Source organism: Zootoca vivipara, chromosome 10, assembly GCF_965207765.1.
Source record: "Zootoca vivipara chromosome 10, rZooViv2.hap1.1, whole genome shotgun sequence".
NCBI lineage: Eukaryota > Metazoa > Chordata > Lepidosauria > Squamata > Lacertidae > Zootoca > Zootoca vivipara.
This window is the reverse complement of record NC_142593.1, coordinates 35,710,933-35,732,959: the sequence shown is the minus strand read 5'-3', so window position 1 is coordinate 35,732,959 and position 22,027 is coordinate 35,710,933. Positions and strand designations below refer to the sequence as shown.

Here is a 22,027-nt window from a genome sequence, read left to right as displayed (position 1 = left end):
TCTGTCCTAAATCTTCCAACATTCAGCTTCATGGGATATTTGAGTTCTAGTGCTATAAGGAAGAAAAAAAACTCCTCTATCCACTTTCTCCACACAATGCATAATTGTATATACCTCTTATCATGTCTCCTCTCACTCACCCTTTCTCTAAACTGAGAAGCTGCTAATGTTACAATCTTTCCCCACAGGGGAAGTTCATTATCCCCGCTCTCTCATTTACTTTGGTGGGAGGGAATTAATTCTGCCATCTTCAAGGCTGGAGTATGTTCAGGGCATGTTGGGGAAACCAAAGCATTAAGGATCTTGCAGATCTCTGCCCCTCCATATCCTATTTTAGGGTTCCCACATTTCAAAAAGTGAAAATCCAGACAAAAAATGTGAGCTTTTTTGGGGGGGGGCAAAGTTGTTGAGCCAAAGAAATCAACACTTCCGATATGGGCTGCTTAAACACCTGGATTTTCCCAGACATTTAAACCAATTTCTTACAATTCTGCTGCTTGGAGCTCTATCCTATTTTTCTTACCACCACCAGCAGGACAGTGGCAGAGCTTTCCACGGCTGCCCCAGGGGACCTCCAGTGGCCAACATGCCAATCTAGCACATCCTCTCACCCTTTAGCCATCCTCCCAGGGAGTATTTCATAGCCGAGATTAAATAAAATGTGGGTGTTGAAGATTTATCCCCACCAACCAGGCAATAACAGAAAAGCTTTAAAAAACATGCTTCAGAGGTCAAGGAAGATAGAATACAAACAAGCTTCTAGTTAAGTGAATGCTTAAAAAAAATTCTGCTGCAGAAAAAATGAATGTGTGATGCTAAAGGGCTGGATGGTGACAATCACGTAGTTACTTTATTTACACTACCCAAAAACCCTCTGTGTTGTCTCACACCATCACTGAATATTGCTTGCTGCCTTGAGAACATAGGAAGCTGCCTTCTAAAGGCTCAGATGACTGAGCCATCTCACACAGTATAGGCTACTTCAGTAGCAGCAGCTCTCCAGGGTTTCTGGCAGACATCTAGTATATCACATCACCTCACACCTGATCCTTTCAACTAGAGGTGTTGAACTAGGGCTTGGAGCTTCTGTGTTCAAAGTCTGTGCTTTACCACTGGAGTACAACACAGTTAATAGTAAGACAGACACAGAAAGACAGGCAAAAACAAAAACAGAGACTTAAAAGAAGAAGTCTTAAGAGATAAGCTGGAAGAATCAGCTGAAACAAAAGCAGAATCAACCACTGCAGACTTTGTTATTTCTATAAATAATGCAAATCAGATGTAAATACAGACATGAAAACTTGTGTTTTAGCCACATTGGGATTCTGATGAAGTACAACCTCCCACAAAGACATGGCAAAGCAGAAAGAAGAGATCCACTGTATGCCTCCCAACCTACTCTCCAGCTCTAAAGTGAATTAGGGCCCATTTATATTGTATTAAAATAATGAATGGAATACGATCCATTTATTATGTAAGCCATTTATTGGAGAAATTAAATCAGCTGTCACACAGAGAATCACTCTGCTATAAATAAAATATAACAGCATAAAAGGCAAGCATATCAAAATACCAGGACATACCTTAAGTCCCACTGAAATCCATAAAGAACAACTCACTTTTGATTCATTTTCCACTGATTATACAACTGGGGCATACAGTGGATTGGGTAACAGTAACCATTATCTTATTAAGAACTATGCCACACAATAAAAAAAGAACCCAGCACATTTTTCAAGAACAAGATCTAAAAACTAATGGAAATTATAGTTACCTGACTTTGTCCCTGAACTTCACTATTGGCACTTTTGCTCGAATCAGCTGAGGTCTCTCAATATAGTTTGCTGAAAGGGAAGGGGGTAAAGGACATCTCACAGATATATTAAACAGCATTGGGCAAAACAATTACACTGTTTTACCCTGATCAGATAAGAGTTAGAATGATAAAGGGTTTTATGACACAGCAATTCTTAAGCTGTGCTGCAACAAACATGCACACATTTCAATCATTCCTATTCAGTTCATGGATAAAATTGTATTTGGTCAACCATCAGATCTCATTAATTACCAAGTTCAAGACCGACTGCAGTTGTTTTTTAAAAAAACACTAAGAAAGCATGCAGATTAATGCCTTGGGCACACTGACAGATGACCTTAATAAGACACTTTATGCCCTTAAAGCTGGTTTGGAAGCTGCAGCTAGTACAGAATGTGGAAGCTGTGCTGCTGAGTGGGGCTACCCACCATGAGCCCCACTTTTGAAATACGGTAACTGCACTGGCTGCCACTTTGCTACCAATCCAAGGTTAGTGTTCTTTTGTTTCCTTATAAAGCCTTAAACAACTCAAGAACAGTAGGAACACCATCCATGCCCTTATATAGACATCTTAGAATGTGACCAGTCTACTGAGATCCATATTGAGATACAGAAGGGAACAATGCCGGAGCGTATGTTAACGCCGCCCAGGGCACACGCGTGGGTCACCCCCCCCCAAAGGGTGCTGAGGAAGCCTACTGCAGTTCACCTTGCACAGGGGGCACACTTGCGCACCAGTGTCCAAGAGAGGAGAGGGGCGGGGAAGCTGCTGCCAACTCTCCTCCTCCTCTCCGCCCCTGGATCAGACCCCTTCCAAAAGAACGTAAGCACCAACTATGATTAAGCCAAACATTAAGTACAATTGGGTGGCTTTACTACGGCTTTTGTATTTGTGCTGTATTTTAATGCGCTGATTTTAAGAGAAGTGTATTTGTATTGTTGTGAGCCGCCTTGGTACCAGTGATGAATGGCAGCATAGATATGCCTTAAATAATGAATTTGCGGGGAACCTCAAATCCAAGCCATTCATTTGGGCAGGCATAAATGCAGTCTTAATTAAGTTCAATTTGAACTTTTTCATGTAAGGGTTTCTTGCCCATTAGTGCATATCACAAAGCATTAGCCAACAATAATTTCACTATAACATAGTCCAGAACTTACAAAGCTTCCGACAGAAGTGTTTTTGGAGAAAGCTGAGGATGTGTCTTGCTTCAGTCTTCTGATTAATCTGAAATAAATTACGTCCATTAATACTCAGATGCATTCAGGAAATGAGTGAGGGTTGTATCCAAAAGTGCAGGACTTCCCCTTCCCCTCTTCTCCTCACATACCCACACAATCTGCTTCAGAGGGTCCCCCAACCATCTGCAGCAGTTTTTGATAGTGTGCAGGGGGCTGCAGGGAAGAGGGGGAGGTTTTGTTGTGCAAGTAGAATGGCAGTGTTGAATACAACCCTGAATATTTTATATCTATTAAAACAATCCAGTGGAGGCATCTGTTAAAAACACATGAAATTAAATAGAAGCTAATTAAGAGATCACATCTTTCTACATCCACCTTTGCAACAACCTATGCATCCCTAACGTTCATGTGTCATTTATGAAACAAGACCCAAAGGGTTAAAATGATCAGAGCTTGGGTAAGAACACACTGGGAGTCCCATTCAGGGCAGGTCCTGCAACATACCCGAAGTAAAGAATCCAGTTTGGAGGTATCATTGAAGGACAGATAATTGTCGTGTGTGTGTGTGTGTGTGTGTGTGTGTGTGTGTGTGTGTGTGTGTGTGTTTTCACTCCTTGGATATAACATTGGTTTTTTCCACCTCAGGCCCCCAAATTATATTATGTAACTCTGATAATACAGCACCTCCATTAGTTATATTTTTGAGTGCTCAGTTCATAGTGCAAGTTTTAAGGTATTAAATGTTACATGGCCCCAGGCCAGAGTACCTTAGAGGAGGGGTTATTGGCTTGGTTTGTTCTGGTTTTTATTATGTATTTTGTGTTTTTATCTTGTGAACCACTCTGAGATCTACAGATGAAGGACAGCATATAAATTTAATAAATAATTCTAATATAACAACAACAATACTGGGAGTGTGGGATACCAGGAATAAAATAATTGGAGTGATTTTGCTCTGTCATTTACTGAAAAAATACTTGTTATGCTCACACACCATTTTTCACTTAAGATCAGAAAACAGAAAAAATTATCAGAACTAAAGTGAGACACTGCGAGTTAGGTTACACTTCCTGGAATACAACTTAAACCCCTACTTGAATAAGGTGTATTTGCATAATGAGTATTGCTAATCATTAACAGCTTTCATGAGGAATGAGAATAATGCAAGTAGGTCTTTTTAAAAGCACAATTAAAGCTAATGCAGCGTGTAATGCAGGAAACCACCACTGTTAATCTAAGTGATAGTATGGTTCCAGAAATGTGATTATTTTATTCAAATTATCTGGTGAAGTTTCCATTCTATTAAAAGGTGCTCTTTAAAAAAATATGCATATGATCCATCACTAATTGCCCTTTTTTCTTCTCGGCTACAGAGAAGCAGATTCATTTTGGTTTTTTGCTACAGGTTCTGCTCCTCTGAAGTGTGCCCCCCCCCATCTTAAAAAGAAATTCAGTGTCTTATGTCAGCTGCCTTGTTTTCTGCCTTTACATACAGAAAAGAATGTATACGTGAATTCTGCAAGTATACCTTTGGTGGGGTGGCTGTGTGTGACCTTATGCATCTGATTGCCCAGTAGGCAGAAGGAAGAGCCAGGTAATATGAACTGGCTCTACCATAGGGATGAGGAACCTTTCCCTGGGGGCATAATTAGGTCTATCACCAGTTCCAACTTGGCTGCTTCCTCCAAACCACATCCACCTATTCCACATGTGGCGTGGCTTGCTGTCTCGCCAATCGGCTGATTGGCAGTGAAAATAAACCAGCTAGGATCAGCTGCACAATTGAGTTCTCCATGGGCAACTCCACAGCCAGTTGATCCCAGCAGAAAAGCAAGATCCCTGGGAACTCCCTTGCCAGTCAATCCCTGAAGAGACTTGCAAAGAGCTCAGAGTGCTTTAAAGAACTATTTATTAACTGATCTGAAGTAGTTCAAAGTACTGTGCAGGGTTCTTTGCAAGACAGGCATGCCACTCTGAAGTCCTTGTGATGTCAAGTGATCGAAAGGTGGGTGGCCCTGCCCACCTATCATATTTGGCCTGTAAGGGTTAAGGGAGATAAGGACCAGGCCAATTCTTCACCACCGTTCTACAAGCACAAAAATATTTACATTTGACCATGATTTGTTGGGGGCCCAAGTCATCATGCAGTGGCAGAAAATGCAAAAAGAAAAAGACTCAGGTTTAGAATTTCATTAATTTCCTTTTAACTAAATTTGTTAAAGATCTCAGGCATCACAGCCCCTTCCTACACTGCAGCTCTCCTTCCAACCTCACTTAGAAAAAAGCTGAATCTTGGAAAGCCATTTTCACAGACAGCAGGTTTTCCTTCTAGTACTTACTGGCTGCTCTTTAACCACCAGGCACAGGTCACCATCGCTGCTACGAGTACCAAATCCATTTAGCGAGGATCCAACCAAAAAGAGTCTACTATCTGCAAAGAAAGAACCATACAATAAAATCTTATTCTTTAGAAGGAGGGAATAATTAAAAACATGACTATTTGAGTGCCAGAAATGTATGGAATGATAACATACTTGGAAAGATCTGCTGAATTTCCCTCTGCAGTTGTGCTCGGCAAAGCTCTTTTTTGTTCAAGTCATAGGTTTGTTGTTGACACACTTGAAATAATTCCAGTATTTGCTGACTTAGCTTAACAAATGCAAAACAAACAACAAACCAGCATTTACTATACAACTATCAGTATGATCTATTATACATATTATACATATATAGTAAATATATTTGTGTGCACACTTTTAAAAATGTTTCCCCCCCAAATCACCTATCAAAGTCATACGAGAATTTACTGTAAATAAAGGATTTAGCAGGAGCCTGATTAGTGAGACTGATAATTTAAAAGCACTCTAAATTTTGCTATTCTACAGAAAAACATCTGTTCTTGGACAGTACACAGGCAATTAAAATTGTTATTCTTCCTGCAATAATACGTGGCTGCATAGTGTTACTAGTGCTGCTTGAACACAATCAGCACTGTGGAAGTTTTACTATTAAAAGCAGTGTTCCTGTTTCATGTGTTTCTTCAATCTGCTCCTACAATAGAAGCAGGCATCCTCCTTGCAACCACAGGATAAATCATTTACTATTATCCTTCAACATTCTGCCATTCCCATTGCAGTCTGGGGCAAAGGTGACAATTCAGATGCACATTCCCCAGCATCCTTCAATTATATTTTAACTAATTATTATTATTATTTTACAAAAAGCACTGGCTGTGCCAAAGAATCCCAACACACTCACTCTCCCTCCCTCCCTCCCTTGGGAATGATGTTACTGGTTCTATATTGACTGATGGCAGGAGTGGAAATCTATACTTGCTCAAAGAGTCATCCTTGCTCTAAGATTCAGCACATTGGCTCTGTTTAAAATACCCTTCAGCTCCTCTTGCAGTCCAGGATTTGGGAACACAGAAAACTTTATAGAAAGGAAAAGAGCGCTCATTCTCAATTTTACCTTATCTTTGGCCACAGGGAGTGCAGTTTCTATAAGGTCAGGAAATGAAGCTTCTTGTAAGGGTGGCACACATCCTGTCAAATCAGAGATGTAATGTGCTGGAAATAATGGTGAAGGAATTGATCCAGGGAATGACCGCCTGTGATCTTCTGGTAAAGGCACTACTTGGTTAGCTGAAGCAGATTCATGATGAGGTGAATGAAATCGCTGGCGCTTCACTTGATAAGGAACATCCTGCTCTTTCAGCCTCCTAAAAATGTAAGAGGGGTTTGACAATTCCAGTTTCACTACTTAAATATGCAGGAGGGGGGAGACTGAACTGTCAATGCTACCAATTAATTACTGTGAATATTCTAGCAAGACTGTGTATTATTTTGAAAGAGGAATGCCCAACTTTGATATGATGCAAATAAGGTCTTAAAACAGGGTGCAAAAGAATGTGCAACTGCTCACTTTGTGCCCCATAGGAAAACAATGCTAGATCAAATTGCCAAGCCATTCTTATGCACAGCAAATACAGTTCTCATTCTGAAATACTACCTATTCAAGTGAGCAGTTTTGAATCTGAAGAGAGTGCTACAGTGAGAAGTTGTGTGCAATGTGTGCCCTGTGATAAAAGTGGGAAGGAAGAGGAAGTGGTCCATGGGGGACGATGATGACTCAGGATCCAGTCTACTGGCCAGGTCTTATTCCTCACACACTTCACCCTTATCAGTACAGCAGTAAATCTGGTTCACACATTCTCATGAGAGCATAAGACCAACCCTTCCAGACCAGACCAAAAGCATACTGCTTCTGGTCTTGAAAAAAATACCAGTAAAGATTCAGGGACCAACACCTAAAAATGCCAGGGTCTCCTCTGTTTATCTGCATATGGTATGACTCCATTGTTTTCAGTAAAGTTACCAAAGCTACAACAGATGTGTTCACAGCCATTTTCCCTTGTGGTTATGGGAAGGGAATAGTCACTCCCTAGCTTTTCTGTGGTTGCAAATAGGAAAAGAAAACGCATGAACAATGCCACAAACACATAGCAATATGCACCCTTGAGAACAGTGGAGAAAAAAAGCTGGGTGGGAAATGATTCCAAACTTCCCATTTTGAGTGTGTTAGCATCTAACAAGATAGGCATCATAATAAACAAAATGTGGGGAAAGTGTCATAAAAAGTCTCAAAGAGTTACACCTTTAATAGGGGGCCACTTCAGTATTATATTTATATTATTTAACAGTGCTTTATTCTAAGGGAACATAACATGGGAGAGAACCACAGAATGCACTTACTTTCTGCCTCGGAATGATGCAGGTGCAGCTGATGTATGCACTGGGCTGCCATTTCTATAGGCAAAAGGTGGAGGTGAAACAGGTGGGATGGTCAGAAGATTACCACTTACTGGAGTTCTAGGAAGATTAAAATGCAGTATGATTATTCATGCCAGTGTTTTGAATTTAAATTTAAACATTCATACAGTAATTACTTAAGTAATAAAGTGAACATGCATGCTACAATTCAGAACTGTGATGAAATACAAACTACTCAAGTTTATTACTCAAACTTTATTTTCACTGCAAACCTAAAGCTCAATTGGACATTAAATTGCTTCTCTGTGGTAGTTTATGTGATAATGTTAACACTGCAAGTAGGCTTTTTAAAAAAGCCAAGATTTGTTTCTGGCAGCAAATTTCAGATTAAAATTCTACCATACTTACGTTGTACTCTGGAATTGCTGGTGAAAGAGAACAGGAGGTATGTTCACTGGAAGATTAATGAAGAAGTTGTATTGTTGATGTTCTAGTGGGAAGGGTGGATGACCCAAGTTGGAAGAATTTGGGAACATGCTCTTCTATGCTGAAAGTAAACATGTATTCTTCTACCTATATCAAATATTATTATTATTATTATTATTTAAAAAACAGAAATCAGGCAACTAAAGTAAGTCATAAGGTTTACATATATTAACCATTACTACAAGCTGATAACTTCAGAGTGATTTTTGGCAATAACATATTGTTACAACATAATTTTCCTTAAATATTCACAAGCACAGACACATCAACATTAGTATTTATTATTTTCCAGATGCATTGGGAAAGCAAGGTAGGCACTCTTATTATTTCCAATTCATTATATTTAAAAGGGGGGTTAAGGCCTAAGCAGACCATATACGTTACCTTGAAATGCCCAACGTTCATAAACAGCACCCACAACTACTCTACAAGCAAATAAAGGTAAAGTAAAGGTAAAGGGACCCCTGACCATTAGGTCCAGTCGTGACCGACTCTGGGGTTGCGCGCTCATCTCGCATTATTGGCCGAGGGAGCCGGCGTATAGCTTCCAGGTCATGTAGCCAGCATGACAAAGCCGCTTCTGGCAAACCTGAGCAGCACATGGAAATGCCGTTTACCTTCCCGCTGTAGCGGTTCCTATTTATCTACTTGCATTTTGACGTGCTTTCGAACTGCTAGGTTGGCAGGAGCTGGGACCGAGCAACGGGAGCTCACCCCGTCACAGGGATTCGAACCGCCAACCTTCTGATCAGCAAGCCCTAGGCTCAGTGGTTTAACCACAGCGCCACCTGGGTCCCTACAAGCAAATAAAGACTAATCAATTATGAAAACAATTTTAGAAGCATTTATATGTTTTCCTCTATAAACAAGATCCCACTTTTGAACAAGGAGTAGGAGCCAACTGTTCTGTAAGAGTAAAGTTATTCTTTTTCCTTCAGAATTTAAAACTTCTATAGATTCTGATGGCATCTCCCAACTTAATAAAACAATATGCCAATAAAATAATGTGCCAAACAATGATCCAAGTGGGGTTTTTCCCTTCAAAAATTAAACTTGTATAGAATCCAATGAAGCCTCCAAATTTTATAAATAAAAGAATATGTTGAATCCAGTTGCATCAGACTGTTACTATCACACATTTTGGATACATACCCCACATTGGGCAAAAGATTCCTACATTGCAGGAGGCCTAACTAGATAACCCTCCTGGCCCCTTGTAACTCTACAGATCTGATTCTCCTATATGTTTAAATAAGGGCCCGACTTCCGGTTTTAACCGCGGATCGTGCGCGGGTGGAAAAGGGGAGCTCTGCTCTCCTGAACCTATAGCTGGATAAAAAGGGGGTTCGCAAGGCTAAGCGACCCCTCAAAAAAGGACAGGAAAGCAATTTCTGTCTGAGGCGTTGGCGGTTCCCCAAAGGGTCTACCGGAAACCTTCGCAAAAAAGCAGGAGGGGGAGACACTGGGCACTGTGACGGAGAAAGATCAACCTCGACCAGCAAAGAGTCGAAACCCGACGCGATCGGTAAAACTCCTTTAATTAAACCCCTTCAATAATCCCCGGGCGTGAAAGTAATTCAGGGTAAAGAAAGGATATATAAGGGATCCCCCCCACAAAAATTGGACTTTTTAAAGATCGGACAATATAAGAGTAAACTGTGGGGAGAGGGAAGGATCGGAAAAGGAGCATTGCATACAGCATACAGCAAGAGACACTGCCAGGGGGAAAGCAAGGAGAGACTAAGCTGGGGAGAAAAGCAACAAAAGTTACAAAACAAAGTAACATACATACAACAACCGTAGAACTGGGACGTAGGTTTGTAAAGAGAACTGTTTATCTAAATGAGAGCGAATGACGGACTGCATATATTTGTGAGTGCTTTTGGGAAACAATTGATACATGCAATTTTATTTTAAAGAATTAATGAAATAGGAGATTTGAAAATAAGCAGAAATAAAATGGCGACGGATTTTTAAAAGAACTATGACTAAGCAGACAAGGAAACAGGGAAGCAGTGAATGGGATATTTAAGGAGGACTGTTAAATAGTGAAAAGTCTATCATGCAGCGTAATACAGTGACACCAAGTGGTTGTAGAAACCTCAACGACAAACTTGCAACATTAGATAAAAAGGTGACAAAAGGGCGACACCGTGTGGTAAAAAAAATACTGCAAGGCAACTCAGTAAAATGGAAAAATCAAAGAAGTTAAACACAGGCTCTGCGATACAAAGAAGAACATCAATGGCAGAACATGAAATGGACCTCGAAGACTTAATTTTGAGTCTCAAGAGCGATATTGGAGAGGTCAAACTGGACCTTATATAAATTAAGAAAGAAAGAAATGAAATAAAGAAGGAAATGAATGAAAGAGTGAAAAGTTTGGAAGATAAAGTAGAAAAAGTGGAAGAAAAAATAGAATCCAATGAAAAAGACAAGCAAGAAATAAAAGACCAGATAAATAAAGTAGAGGAAAATTCCAGTAAGGCAATGGAGACGATCCAGGAAATACAAGACAAAAACCAGTCACTGGAAAACTCAATGAAAATTCTTGCAAAGGAAAAAAGAGAAGGAAAAAAGGAGGTGGAAAAGATGAATAAAGATATGGAAGAACAAAGGGCAGCCCTGGAAGCATCACAGGACGCCCTCGCGATGCTACAAATGAAATTGGGGGAGAAGATTTTGAGATTTAGAAATATCCCGGAAGTAGCAAATGAAGACATAGAGAAAAGATTGATAACTGCCCTGGCGAAGTGGTTGGACTTGGAAGAATTGGACATTGAGACACGGATAGAGGAGGCTTTCAGAATCAATTCTTAAAAAGCTAAAGCAAATAATTGGCCAGGTGATTGTTTAGTGACTTTTACAACCATGTGGTTGAGAAACAAAATCTTAAAAACCAAAGGGAAAAAGAAATTAGTTATGAAAGGAAGTGACGTAATCATCCTAAAAGAAATTCCACCACGGTTGATACACAAAAGGAAGAAATATCAATTCCTCGCCAAAGCACTGAAGGCCAAAAAAGTTTTCTTCAAATGGGAATATCCCGAAGGTATGGCGTTTTCATTTAAAGGAAGATGGAGGAGATTTGACACACCAGAGGCAGCAGATAGATTCTATAGAACTTATGCGCAAGAACTGGGAGGAGATAAAGCGAAAGCAATCAAAGATCAATCTTCTAGGACTGAGGAGGGGGAAGAAGACACCAGTGGAGAGGAACAGGAAGGAGAAGAGAGAGAAGAAGGAGAAGGAGAAGGAGAAGAAACAAAAGAATGAAAGAGAGACTGACAAGTTAATTAACAAAGGTTGCTGATTTTGTAAGTTTGTAATTTTGTAAGTTTGAAATTTAACAGCAAGACAAATGTAATTCACCGCATAAGAGAAAGCCAAATATTCTATGATTTCCTTGATCCTGTTTAGTGTAGGTAGTTACTTTTTAAGTACATTTAATATAATTATTTTTTCTTTGTACCGAAAAATTAATTACATCTATTTCTTTAAAAAATCATGGATAATATTGAATAAATATGAATTTCAGGATAACTTCATGGAACATGAATGGATTGAATAATAATAAAAACGAAACAGGGTGGGACACACACTAAAAAACAAACAAACTGGGATGTGATTTGTCTCCAGGAGACACATATAAACAAAAAACATGTGAGGGTAATGAAAAATGAGAAATTGGGAAAGGAATTTATTGCGGCCGATGTTAAAAAAAAAGAGAGGAGTTGTAATTTATATCAAACAAAAATGGAATCCGGAATTAATATGGACTGACAGGGAAGGTAGAATTGTAATGGTTAGAACAACGCTTGAAGGACAACAATGGATTTGGGTGGGTATATACGCTCCTAATGGAAGCAAGATGGTTTTATTGAAAAATTTGGAGAGTCAATTAATGAATTATATTGGGGGAAAATAATAATAATAATGGGAGACATGAATGGAATCATTGATCCAGAATTAGATAAAAAGGGAATGAAAGAGGAAAAGGGAAAAATAGGGCGATATTACCTAAGAAATTTGTGGAAATAATGGAAAATTTAAATTTACTAGATGCATGGAGATATAAAAACCCCATAACAAAAGAATATACACACATATCAGCACGCCATCAAATGGTGAGTAGAATAGACGCTATATGGGTTCCAAAGGAATTATCAATAAGAATTCACAAGGCGGAAATAGGACCTCAGACCCTGTCAGACCATAACCCAATGATTCTAACATTAAAAGAAGAACAAAAAGAAAAAAGGTGGAGGCTAAATGTCTTCATGTTAAATAACACCAAAATAATCCAGGAAGCAAAAGATTTATTAAAGGAATATCTTGTATTAAACAACAATGGGGAGGTCTAAGTTTGGGACGCGGGTAAAGCTGTAATGCGTTGGTATTTCATACAACAAAGTGCAAAATTGAGGAAAGCCAAAAATTTAAAGAAAGAAATGTTGCTACAGGAAATAAGGATAAAAGAAAAAACATTATACAAAAATAATACGAAAAAGGTAGAACAAGAACTTAAGATATTAAGAATGGAATTTGGAAAAAAATTGATCAAGAAATAGAACAACAAGTACAATTCTGGAAATATAAAAATTTTGAATGGGCAAACAAACCCAATAAATTATTGATTTGGGAAATAAAAAAGAAACGAAATGAAAAAATAATCAATAGAACAAGTCGGAAGGGAATTTTTTTAGTAAAACAGAAGAAATTATAAAAGTTTTCCAAAAAAATTATGAAACATTATATCAAAAAGAAGAAATTTCCAATCAGGAAATTGATGTTTTTTAAAATCAGTATCGATTACCACAAATTTCAATTGAAAAATTGGCTCATTTAAATAAAGAAATAACAATTTTAGAAATAATAGAAGCAATCAAGACTATGAAAAAAAGGAAAGCACCAGGCCCGGACGGGCTACCAATAGAATATTATAAAGAATTACAAGAAATTATATTAGAGCCCCTCAAAGAATTAATGAATTTAATATTAAAGAAAGGAATTATCCCCCAATCTTGGACAGAAGCCCAAATCATATTGATACCCAAATCGCAAACAGATACAGATGCCCCGGGTAATTACAGACCAATCTCGCTACTAAAGAGCGATTATAAAATTTTTACAAAAATTCTGGCTGATAGATTGAGTAGAATATTAGAAGACATCATACATAAAGACCAAGCGGGGTTTATTAAAGGGAGATACGCCAAAGATAATATAAGAAATGTGGTAAATATCCTGGAGTGTCTAGAAAATCGAAGGGATAAGCATGCAGCTTTATTATCCATAGACGCAGAAAAAGCGTTTGATAGGGTCTCGTGGCCCTTCATGTTGAAAACAATAGAAAATTTAAAATTAGGGGAAAAGATGGAAAATGCAATTAGAGCAATCTATAAAGTCCAAAAGGCCAATATATTAATAAATGGAAGATTGACAAATAAAATAAAGATCATGAGAGGCACCAGGCAAGGTCGCCCTTTATCTCCAATTCTCTTCATAATTACCTTAGAAATATTATTAAAAAAACATAAGAGAAGATGAAAAGATTAAAGGTATTATAAATGGCAAGAATTTTTTTTTAAATCAAAGCCTTTGCGGATGATATAATTATAACAACAGAAGACCCTATTTATTGCATTCCTAGAGCTATTGAAAGAATAAAAGAGTATGGAAAATTAGCGGGCCTAAAAGTAAATTATGAGAAAACTAAAATGCTAGTGAAAAATTTGGAAGCAAAAGAAAAAATAGAACTCCAGGAAAAAACAGGATTAAAGATAGCAACAACAAAAAAATATTTAGGCATACAAACAACAGTAAAGGGGATTGACTTGATACAAGAGAATTATACGGAAATATGGAAGAAATCAAGAAAAATTTGGAAACATGGGATAAATTGAAATTATCAATTCTGGGGAGAATATCATTAGTAAAAATGTGTGTTGTCTCTAAGATGATCTATTTGTTTCAAAATTTACCGATATTGGGAAGAGGGAAAAATTTTAAGTATTGGAAAAAAGATATTACCAAATTCATATGGAACGGCAAGAGGCCAAGGATAAAATACAAAATCATGATAGGCTATAGAGAAAGAGGGGGTTATTGGTTGCCTGATCTTGAAGTCTATCATGACGCAGCTGCAATAATGTGGATCAAAGAATGGATGGAACTCAAAGACACTGACGTATTAGATTTGCAAGGACAAGGACTGGCTTTCGGGTGGCATTATTATTTAATGAAGGAAAGGATTGAAAAAAGAATGTATTTATGTTTAATATTGTTAGAAGATCTTTATATTCAATATGGCAAAAATATCGAAGGTTCTTTGAGCCCAAGATACCCTGGTGGGTTTCACCACTTGAAATAGTAGCAGTGAGAAGAATTAATATGGAAAATAATTGGCCAACATATAAAGTATTATTAGAAGAAAAAGAGGGAATTCTAAAATTAAAAGAATATTCGGAAATAAACAATTTTCTAAATACCTGGTTACAATATTTTCAAATTAATCAAAGATTACAAATAGATAAAAAATTGGTTTTGAAAAAGAAATATCTAAATTAAATGAAATATTATTGGTAAATAAAGATAAATATATAAAAATCTTTATCAAATAATATTAAAATGGAATACAGAAGAAGAAATGACAAAAAGCTCCATGATTAAGTGGAGTCAAGATCTAGGAAAATTAATTTCAATGCAAAAATGGGAAAATTTATGGAAAAGGGATTCAAATTTCACGCCAAATTATGATTTAAAGGAAAATCTATTGAAAATGCAAAAGAGATGGCATTTAACACCTGCCAAATTGGCCAAAATATATCCAGGTACCAATAATTTATGTTGGAAATGTAATACAGAAGTTGGTTCATATATACATATGTGGTGGAACTGTAATAAAATCAGGGTGTTTGGGGAAATGATTTATAAAGAGTTAAAGAAAATTTTGAAATACTCATTTAAGAAATCCCCCGAATTATTTTTGTTAGGAATGATACCAGAGGATATGAATCTACAGGACAGATGTTGTACAAGTTATGCTGTTGCAGCGGTGAGAGTAATGATTGCAAAAAATTGGAAGGCCACAAATGTTCCAGATAAAGAAGAATGGCAACAAAAATTATATATTTATTATAATATGGTGATAAAATATGAACAAATTAAAGGAATAAAACTCAAAGATTCAAATAATAATTGGAAACCATTTATAGAATATATAAAGGATAAATTGGAGAAACCAAATCTCATATTAGATACATGAAAGTTCTATGAATAAACAATGAAATTGATAGTATATAATGAAATGATAAAATAAGAAAAATTAATAGAATTCAAGGGACTTAAGAAAAGTAAAGTAAAATAAGAGTGATGTAGAGAACGTATAAAGGAAAAATAAGGGAGAAACTCAGATCTGGTTGAGAAGTTGATGGGGGAGGGAAAGGGGAGGGATGACAGGGGGAAAGGAGGGAGGAGGGAAGGGTGGGAAGGGAAAATAAGACAACTGTAACAACAATGTTATGGCTGTATTTTTTTATTCGATTGTAATTATTGTGCAGTGATATCAATAAAATTATAAAAAAAACAAATCAGGGCCCAAAAGTAATTTAGTACAGGGCACAAATTATCATCTCCCTGTTCAAAGCACTCAGAGTGATCTGGAGATAAGGAATGAAGTAAAGAAGGTATCTGATGAAGAAAGCATATTAATGGGCAACTTCAATTACCCTAACACACACTGATTAAATACATGTTTGGATCATGATGAAAAGGAAAAAATTCTACATTTCCTAAATGACTGTGCCCTACAGGGGTTCCTACAGGCATCTGGCGAACCACTGTGGTTGGAAACATGATGCTACCTGTTTGTTCTGATCCAGCAAAGCTGTTCTATGATTCCCTGTCATTTCCATACCTAACCACATTAAACAATAAACATGCTCCACTGATTTCACCGATTTCCATATGCCTACCTTAACGGTGTCCTCGTTTTAGGCTACTAGTACCAGCGTACATATAAGCATCTGTGTGTTCCCTTCCAATCTTTTTAAACAGCCTCTCTCTCTCTCTAAACAGCCGTCATTGATTTTTTGCCTGCCAGTTACCAAATTCTACTGACAGCCACTTTGGTGACCTCAAAACACCCCCACCACTGTGCGCAGACCATGCCCCACCGATAAAGCATTTCCCCAGTAACCGTGAACGAGCTTGCTCTGGGTAGAACCTTGCCTGTCATAAGTGGCCCACCAGATACAGAATGAAACCTTCACATTTTATTTTGTTTTTTAATGAAACCGAGCAACCATCCAGCGCGGCCTTAGGAAGAAGCTCTTTCTGCCTGTGTTGCAGACATTCTTCAACACAGTTCCGTTCGAAGGATTTGGCAGCACACGCGAGTCCACGCGGGCATCGCCGGCGCTAGCGAGGCAACTTTCTGGTGGCCGCTAAGCTACAGAGAAAGCAGCAAACCCCCACCACCACCTCCGAACACCACTGACGTCACAAGGGCTGTTGTTCCTTATCGGCAATCCATACCCGGAGCATCTGCCAGGCCTTCGGGGGCCACCAGAACCCCCGCAAGACACTCGCGACCGCCGGGAGTCTCCCTCAAGTGTACCACCCTGCCTCTCCCCAGAGTTTGTAACACCTACACCCCCCATGCACAAGTACCTCAGGCCCAGCCGCTCCCCGCCCCTTGCCAGTATCTGAGAAACGACCCCTCCTTTCCCTCACACACCCGCCGGGTCTGGCGCCCCGCTCGCTTCCAAGCGACAATCTGGAGGGGGGCGGGAAATGCGCGAACGACCACGTAGAAACCGTTCCCAAAAAAAAGTCTCCTCCCCCAGATGGTATTCCACTTACTCCGGTGCGGGAGAGGCAGCTGACTGGGCAAAGGCCCAGCGCGCTCCGAAGCCAGCGGACTCGCCTCTGTTTTCTTCCCTTCCTCCTCTCTAGAGAGAAAGGGAAGGGAGAGGCGTGATCTTCCGGAAGTAACCCGGAACCGCTTGCACGAGGCCATCTCTATGGCTGAGGCCTCGTTCTGCCCCGGATCCAGAACTAGCAGAGGGGTAGCGAAGGTGTTCAAAGACGTCGTGAGCGCCCTTCCGTTGCCTCTCTCTCCGCTCCGCGGCGTTCCTCTCCATAGTAGTCGCTCCGGTCCCACTCTGCGCATGCGCCGCAGCCGGGTTTAAGCGCGACTAGCCGTCTGGAGTTTGCGCGGTTTTGCTTAGCGCCAGGCGAGGGTTGAGAGCGCGTCGTGATCGACCGGGGTGCTTCCTGGAGAGTGAAGCTTTATTTCGGAATGAAATGGCAAGGCATGGTATTGAAAAGAACTTGTTATCCAGTTGTGTGTGTGACTCAGGGTTCTCCCTTAAAGGCAGCGGGAGAGTTAGCCCCGTGGAAGATTCACCCATTTTGCATGCTAAAATTCCTCAGCTTGGTTAAGAAACAGGAAGGCGAATCCAGTCAAGTGTACAGTAGACCCGCTGAAAGCAATCGAGTTAAAACTACATGTCCCATTAATGTCAGGGGGGCTGCTTTGAGCACGACTGCCTTAAGCCAACCCAATACATATTTACTTAGAAGTAAGTCCCTCTTAATTATTAGGGTTTCTCCTCAACTCAAGGGCCATAACAGCCAATAACTTCTCAGGAAATGTATTTTACCAGCTATGCTTCTTGTTCGCAAGCTTCTGACTTCTTCAAACGTTTTATATTGCGACTGATGATGTGTACTGCTTTGGACACTTAAAATGTAAAAGTGAAACAAGATACAGTGTAGATGAATAAATCGACCATATAATGTGCATAGACATCAGTTACAGGTGAGGAGAAGCAGGTAGGCAATCAGTCTTTAATCTCTAAAGGGTGTCCCTCCTTTGTTCCCTGGTACTGTACCGTTAGCTTGCCGAGCCCCCAAAACTCTTAACTACCAAAACTGCAGTCTCTTGTGCCTTTGCACATTGACACAGAACTAGATTACACCATCCTTATATGGAGTTGGGAAGTGTATGCCCCCTAATCCCTTTTCTGAATATCCCAGTGGTCATGTATCAAGAAGTCATCTTCTAACCTTAGCTTCCTTCCATAGGATACATCTTCCCATGAGTATACATCACCTGTACTGGGCTATTCACACTCCTTTGTCAAGTCCAAGACATCTAGTATCACAAAGCAAAAACACAGCAACAGTCCAATTCACAGAAATTCACAGAACAGCAAAATCCATAGCACTTATAATGTGTTCCTTAAAATTTCAGTTACGTTTGTATTTTTGACTAACAGTCTTGTGAGAGATCATGGTATATTCCCCTAATTTCTGTATATGATTGGCTGCACATATTTGTTCTTTTGGGTCCCCCCCCCCCCGATATTGCTTCCTTGAATAATGCCTTTGCAGAGTGCCATCTTTAAGCTGTCTTTTATGATGCTATTGTCTTTTAGTGGCAGATTGCTCTGTAGTTTTACTAATATCTTTGCTGTTTTATTATTCTGTATTGCTTTCAGTTTTGTTGTTGCTTTTTGGTTTGCTAGCTGCCTTGAATATTTATTACAAAGGCCTGGCCAACTACATTGCCAAGTCAGGATATAAAAGGTAATAAGTAAGTAGCGGTTACCAGTTAACTATGGTACACAATACCTACTTATTTCCAGGCTGAACTGGCAATAACAAGGTCCTTTTTATCCTTTCTGCCAAAAGCAACAACAAAATGGTTGAAGATTCAGCCTTCCTTCTGGGATACCAGCCAAATCAAATGTTCAGCATAAATAAATACAATGCAATGCATATTGGGGCAAAAAAAAGAATCCCAACTGCACAGTGATAAAATCTGAACTGGCTGTTAACTAAATAGGAAGCTATCTTGGGATCACAGTGGACAGATCAATGAAATGGTCAACTCAGTGCACAGCAGTAGCCACACAGTATTTATTAGAAAAGGGATGGAGTAAAACAAGCAGTATCACATTATTGGTGTGGACTACTGTGTACAGTTCTAGTCATTCCATTTCAAAAGGAAAGAGATATTACAGTGAGAAATGAAAATAAGGGGTTGGAGCACCTTATATCGTCACCTTTAGCTCAGAAAAGCGACAGTTAAGGTGGGGGAGACATGATAACAGTTTTTTTAATTATGCATGGTGTTGGAGAAGTAGATGGAGGCATTTTTTTCTGTGATAGAACTTAGGGACATATAATTGACTTGATATCAATTAAGGACAGACGAAAGAAAATAACTTATTCACACAATGCATAGTTCAGTGCCCTAAGATATGGTGAGGGTCACTGACTTACATGACTTTGGAATTAGACAGATTCATAGAGGATCAGTCAGTTGACTGTACTCTTAGCCATGGTGACTAAATGGGTACTCCAGGTTCAGAGAAACTGTAACCATAGCTCAATGTTAGTGGCTCATGGTGAGGAATGGAGGAAGGCTTTATACCTAAATATTGGCTTCTGGGAACCACCTGGCTAGCTGCTGTTGGTAAGAGAATCCTGGCTGAGATGGACCTTTGTTCTGATCCAGCAGGGCTGCACTTACATTCAAATGGCACTGCAATAAGGTTTGATGGGGCTTACTCCCAAGTAAATGCACATAGCCCGAACATGACACTTCTTTCTTGTTGCCAGTTTGCAACAAGATGTTTTTGATATTTTTGCATATAATTTAATTTATATGATATATCAGAGGGACCAATATGACCTAGTAAACCAAACATATTGAATACTCTATTCTAGCAGCACAGACATAAATTACATTAATTGGGTTTAATTTCGTTCAGTTTCCACAGAGAAAATTGTAGTTTTCATAATATAATACCCATATGAAGTACTTTGAAGTTCATTCTGGGAAGAAAGCCAAAAGATCAGCTTAGCTAGCAGTAAAGGAAATTTTCTTTTCCAGTGAAAAAAGCAGCCCTCTGAAAATGCAATTTAGGCCTTTAATAGTACCAAAAATGCAATTCTAAAATGGACTTTTAAGAAACAGGGCAATAACAGAGCCCGACAAGAAAATAACAAAGCTTCTAAATGACAACCTATCTTTATTTTAAAGGCTAAAAAATTAATAGGCAAAAATTGGAATGTGACTTCCAGTATCCTTCTGTGCATATCACACACAATATAAGATCAGACTAAAGAATCTGGCTAGCATTACTTTACTGTTCTCTTCAGTTTCCCTAAGCATTCATTTAAAGGTAGATGCTGCAAGTCTTCAAAGAACTGCATCACATTGAAACCTCTGCAAAAGACTGGCCTTGCACCCAGCAGATTGGATCTCCTGAAAGTTTCCTTTAAATAGAAAGTGTGCCTGGGCACTTCTCTGCACAGCCTCTCCCGTGCTGTCTCAGGCACAACTGGGAGATACTTCTGGTTGATTCGCCTGCTGACCCTCAGAGACATGGTATCCCTACTGGAACTGAGCAGGGGTCCTAGCTCCACCTCCTTGATAATTGGCAGGGATTCATTAGTGGCAGAGTCAGGTATCTATGGTTCAATTTAGCCCTTCTTGGATCAGTGCTAGAAGGTATGGCAGGGCCAAGGAACCCCTTGTTTCGAGGCCTTCCTCCTTTCAATAAGATCCTATTTCCCCAAACCCATTGATATTGCTGAGGATTCCTCAGTCATAAAGAACACTCGGGTTTTGGTCCAGGATATTAGTTTAGATTAGGAATAGCAAATGTGTTCCCCTGCAGAAGGTTTTCTTAGAATTTTGAAGTGTCAGGCATAGCTCTAGTGGCTTTAGCCCAAACGTAGCAGAGTTTTCCTGCATAGCGCAGAAGCTAGTTGAGGTGGAAATGACTAGTCGGCTAGGCGCAGAATAACTATTTACAGGATTTATTAAAAGAAAATAAAACCAGCAGAGTTTCTGCATACAAAGCAAAGCAAAATAAATCCTCACTGTCTCTTTCTCTCTCCAACCATACGCAGCACTCCTACTCCTAACACCCAACAAGAATCAACTGTCCTAGCATTCTTAGATAACAGAGTTCAGTGCTGGTCATTAACCAATCAGAGCGCTGTTGCCAGGCCAGGCAGACCTTGGCTTTCTGCCAAGAGTAAATTGACACTGCCTTGAGTTAACTGTGTGAAGCAAGAATCTGTAAGTTTCCCATGAGAACAAATTATCAGAAACCGAACAGGTTTGGGCTACAGCTCCCTTCATTCCTCACCATGCTGGCTGATGCTGATGGGAGCTGAAGTGTGACAACAGCTGGAGGGCACCAGCTTGGCAACCCTGCTCTGAAGCAATTAGATGCACAAATTGTCATCTCTTCTGTCCTCCCAGTTGAACGACATGGCCCAGGGAGAGAGGGAAAAATAGGGGAAGTGAACAACTGGCTTCGCAAATGGTGCAAACAGGAACGGTTTGGATTCCTAGATCACGGTCTGCAGTTTCTTGAAGATGGACTTCTGGCAAGTGATGGACTGCACCTCACAAAAGTTGGGAGGAATGTTTTTGCCATAAAACTCAAAAACCTCATCAGGAGGGCTTTAAACTGACTTATGTGGGGGAGGGAGACAGTGGTCCTGAAGGTAGGAGTCTATCAAATGCTGAAGATGATCATCCAAATGTCAAGGACCAAATGGAGCAAGCAGCATGCAGACCTAGTGGTGGGACGAAAATATCCTTAAATAAGAGAGATGGGGGAATGATCAACGGTCTTCAATGTCTGTATACTAATGCACAGAGCATGGGAAATAAACAAGATGAACTTGAGCTCTTGGTACAGCAAACTAAATATGACATAATAGGCATCACTGAAAC

The 22,027-nt window shown here is 39.4% G+C and overlaps 1 protein-coding gene across 1 annotated transcript in view; it reads right to left on the bottom strand.

The window, feature by feature from the left end:
• The window catches only part of TENT2 (terminal nucleotidyltransferase 2), a 37,647-nt gene extending 20,435 nt beyond the window's left edge, over positions 1-17,212 (bottom strand). Inside the window, exons 1-8 of the mRNA XM_035099790.3 lie at positions 17,122-17,212; positions 8,179-8,343; positions 7,753-7,869; positions 6,470-6,719; positions 5,533-5,647; positions 5,338-5,429; positions 2,978-3,044; positions 1,775-1,844 (exon numbers count right to left, since the gene is read on the bottom strand). Of these exons, the coding sequence (XP_034955681.2) occupies positions 1,775-1,844; positions 2,978-3,044; positions 5,338-5,429; positions 5,533-5,647; positions 6,470-6,719; positions 7,753-7,869; positions 8,179-8,306 (839 nt within the window). The 5' untranslated portion in view covers positions 8,307-8,343; positions 17,122-17,212. The remainder of the gene's footprint in view (positions 1-1,774; positions 1,845-2,977; positions 3,045-5,337; positions 5,430-5,532; positions 5,648-6,469; positions 6,720-7,752; positions 7,870-8,178; positions 8,344-17,121) is intronic.
• Positions 17,213-22,027: the final 4,815 nt, after the last annotated feature.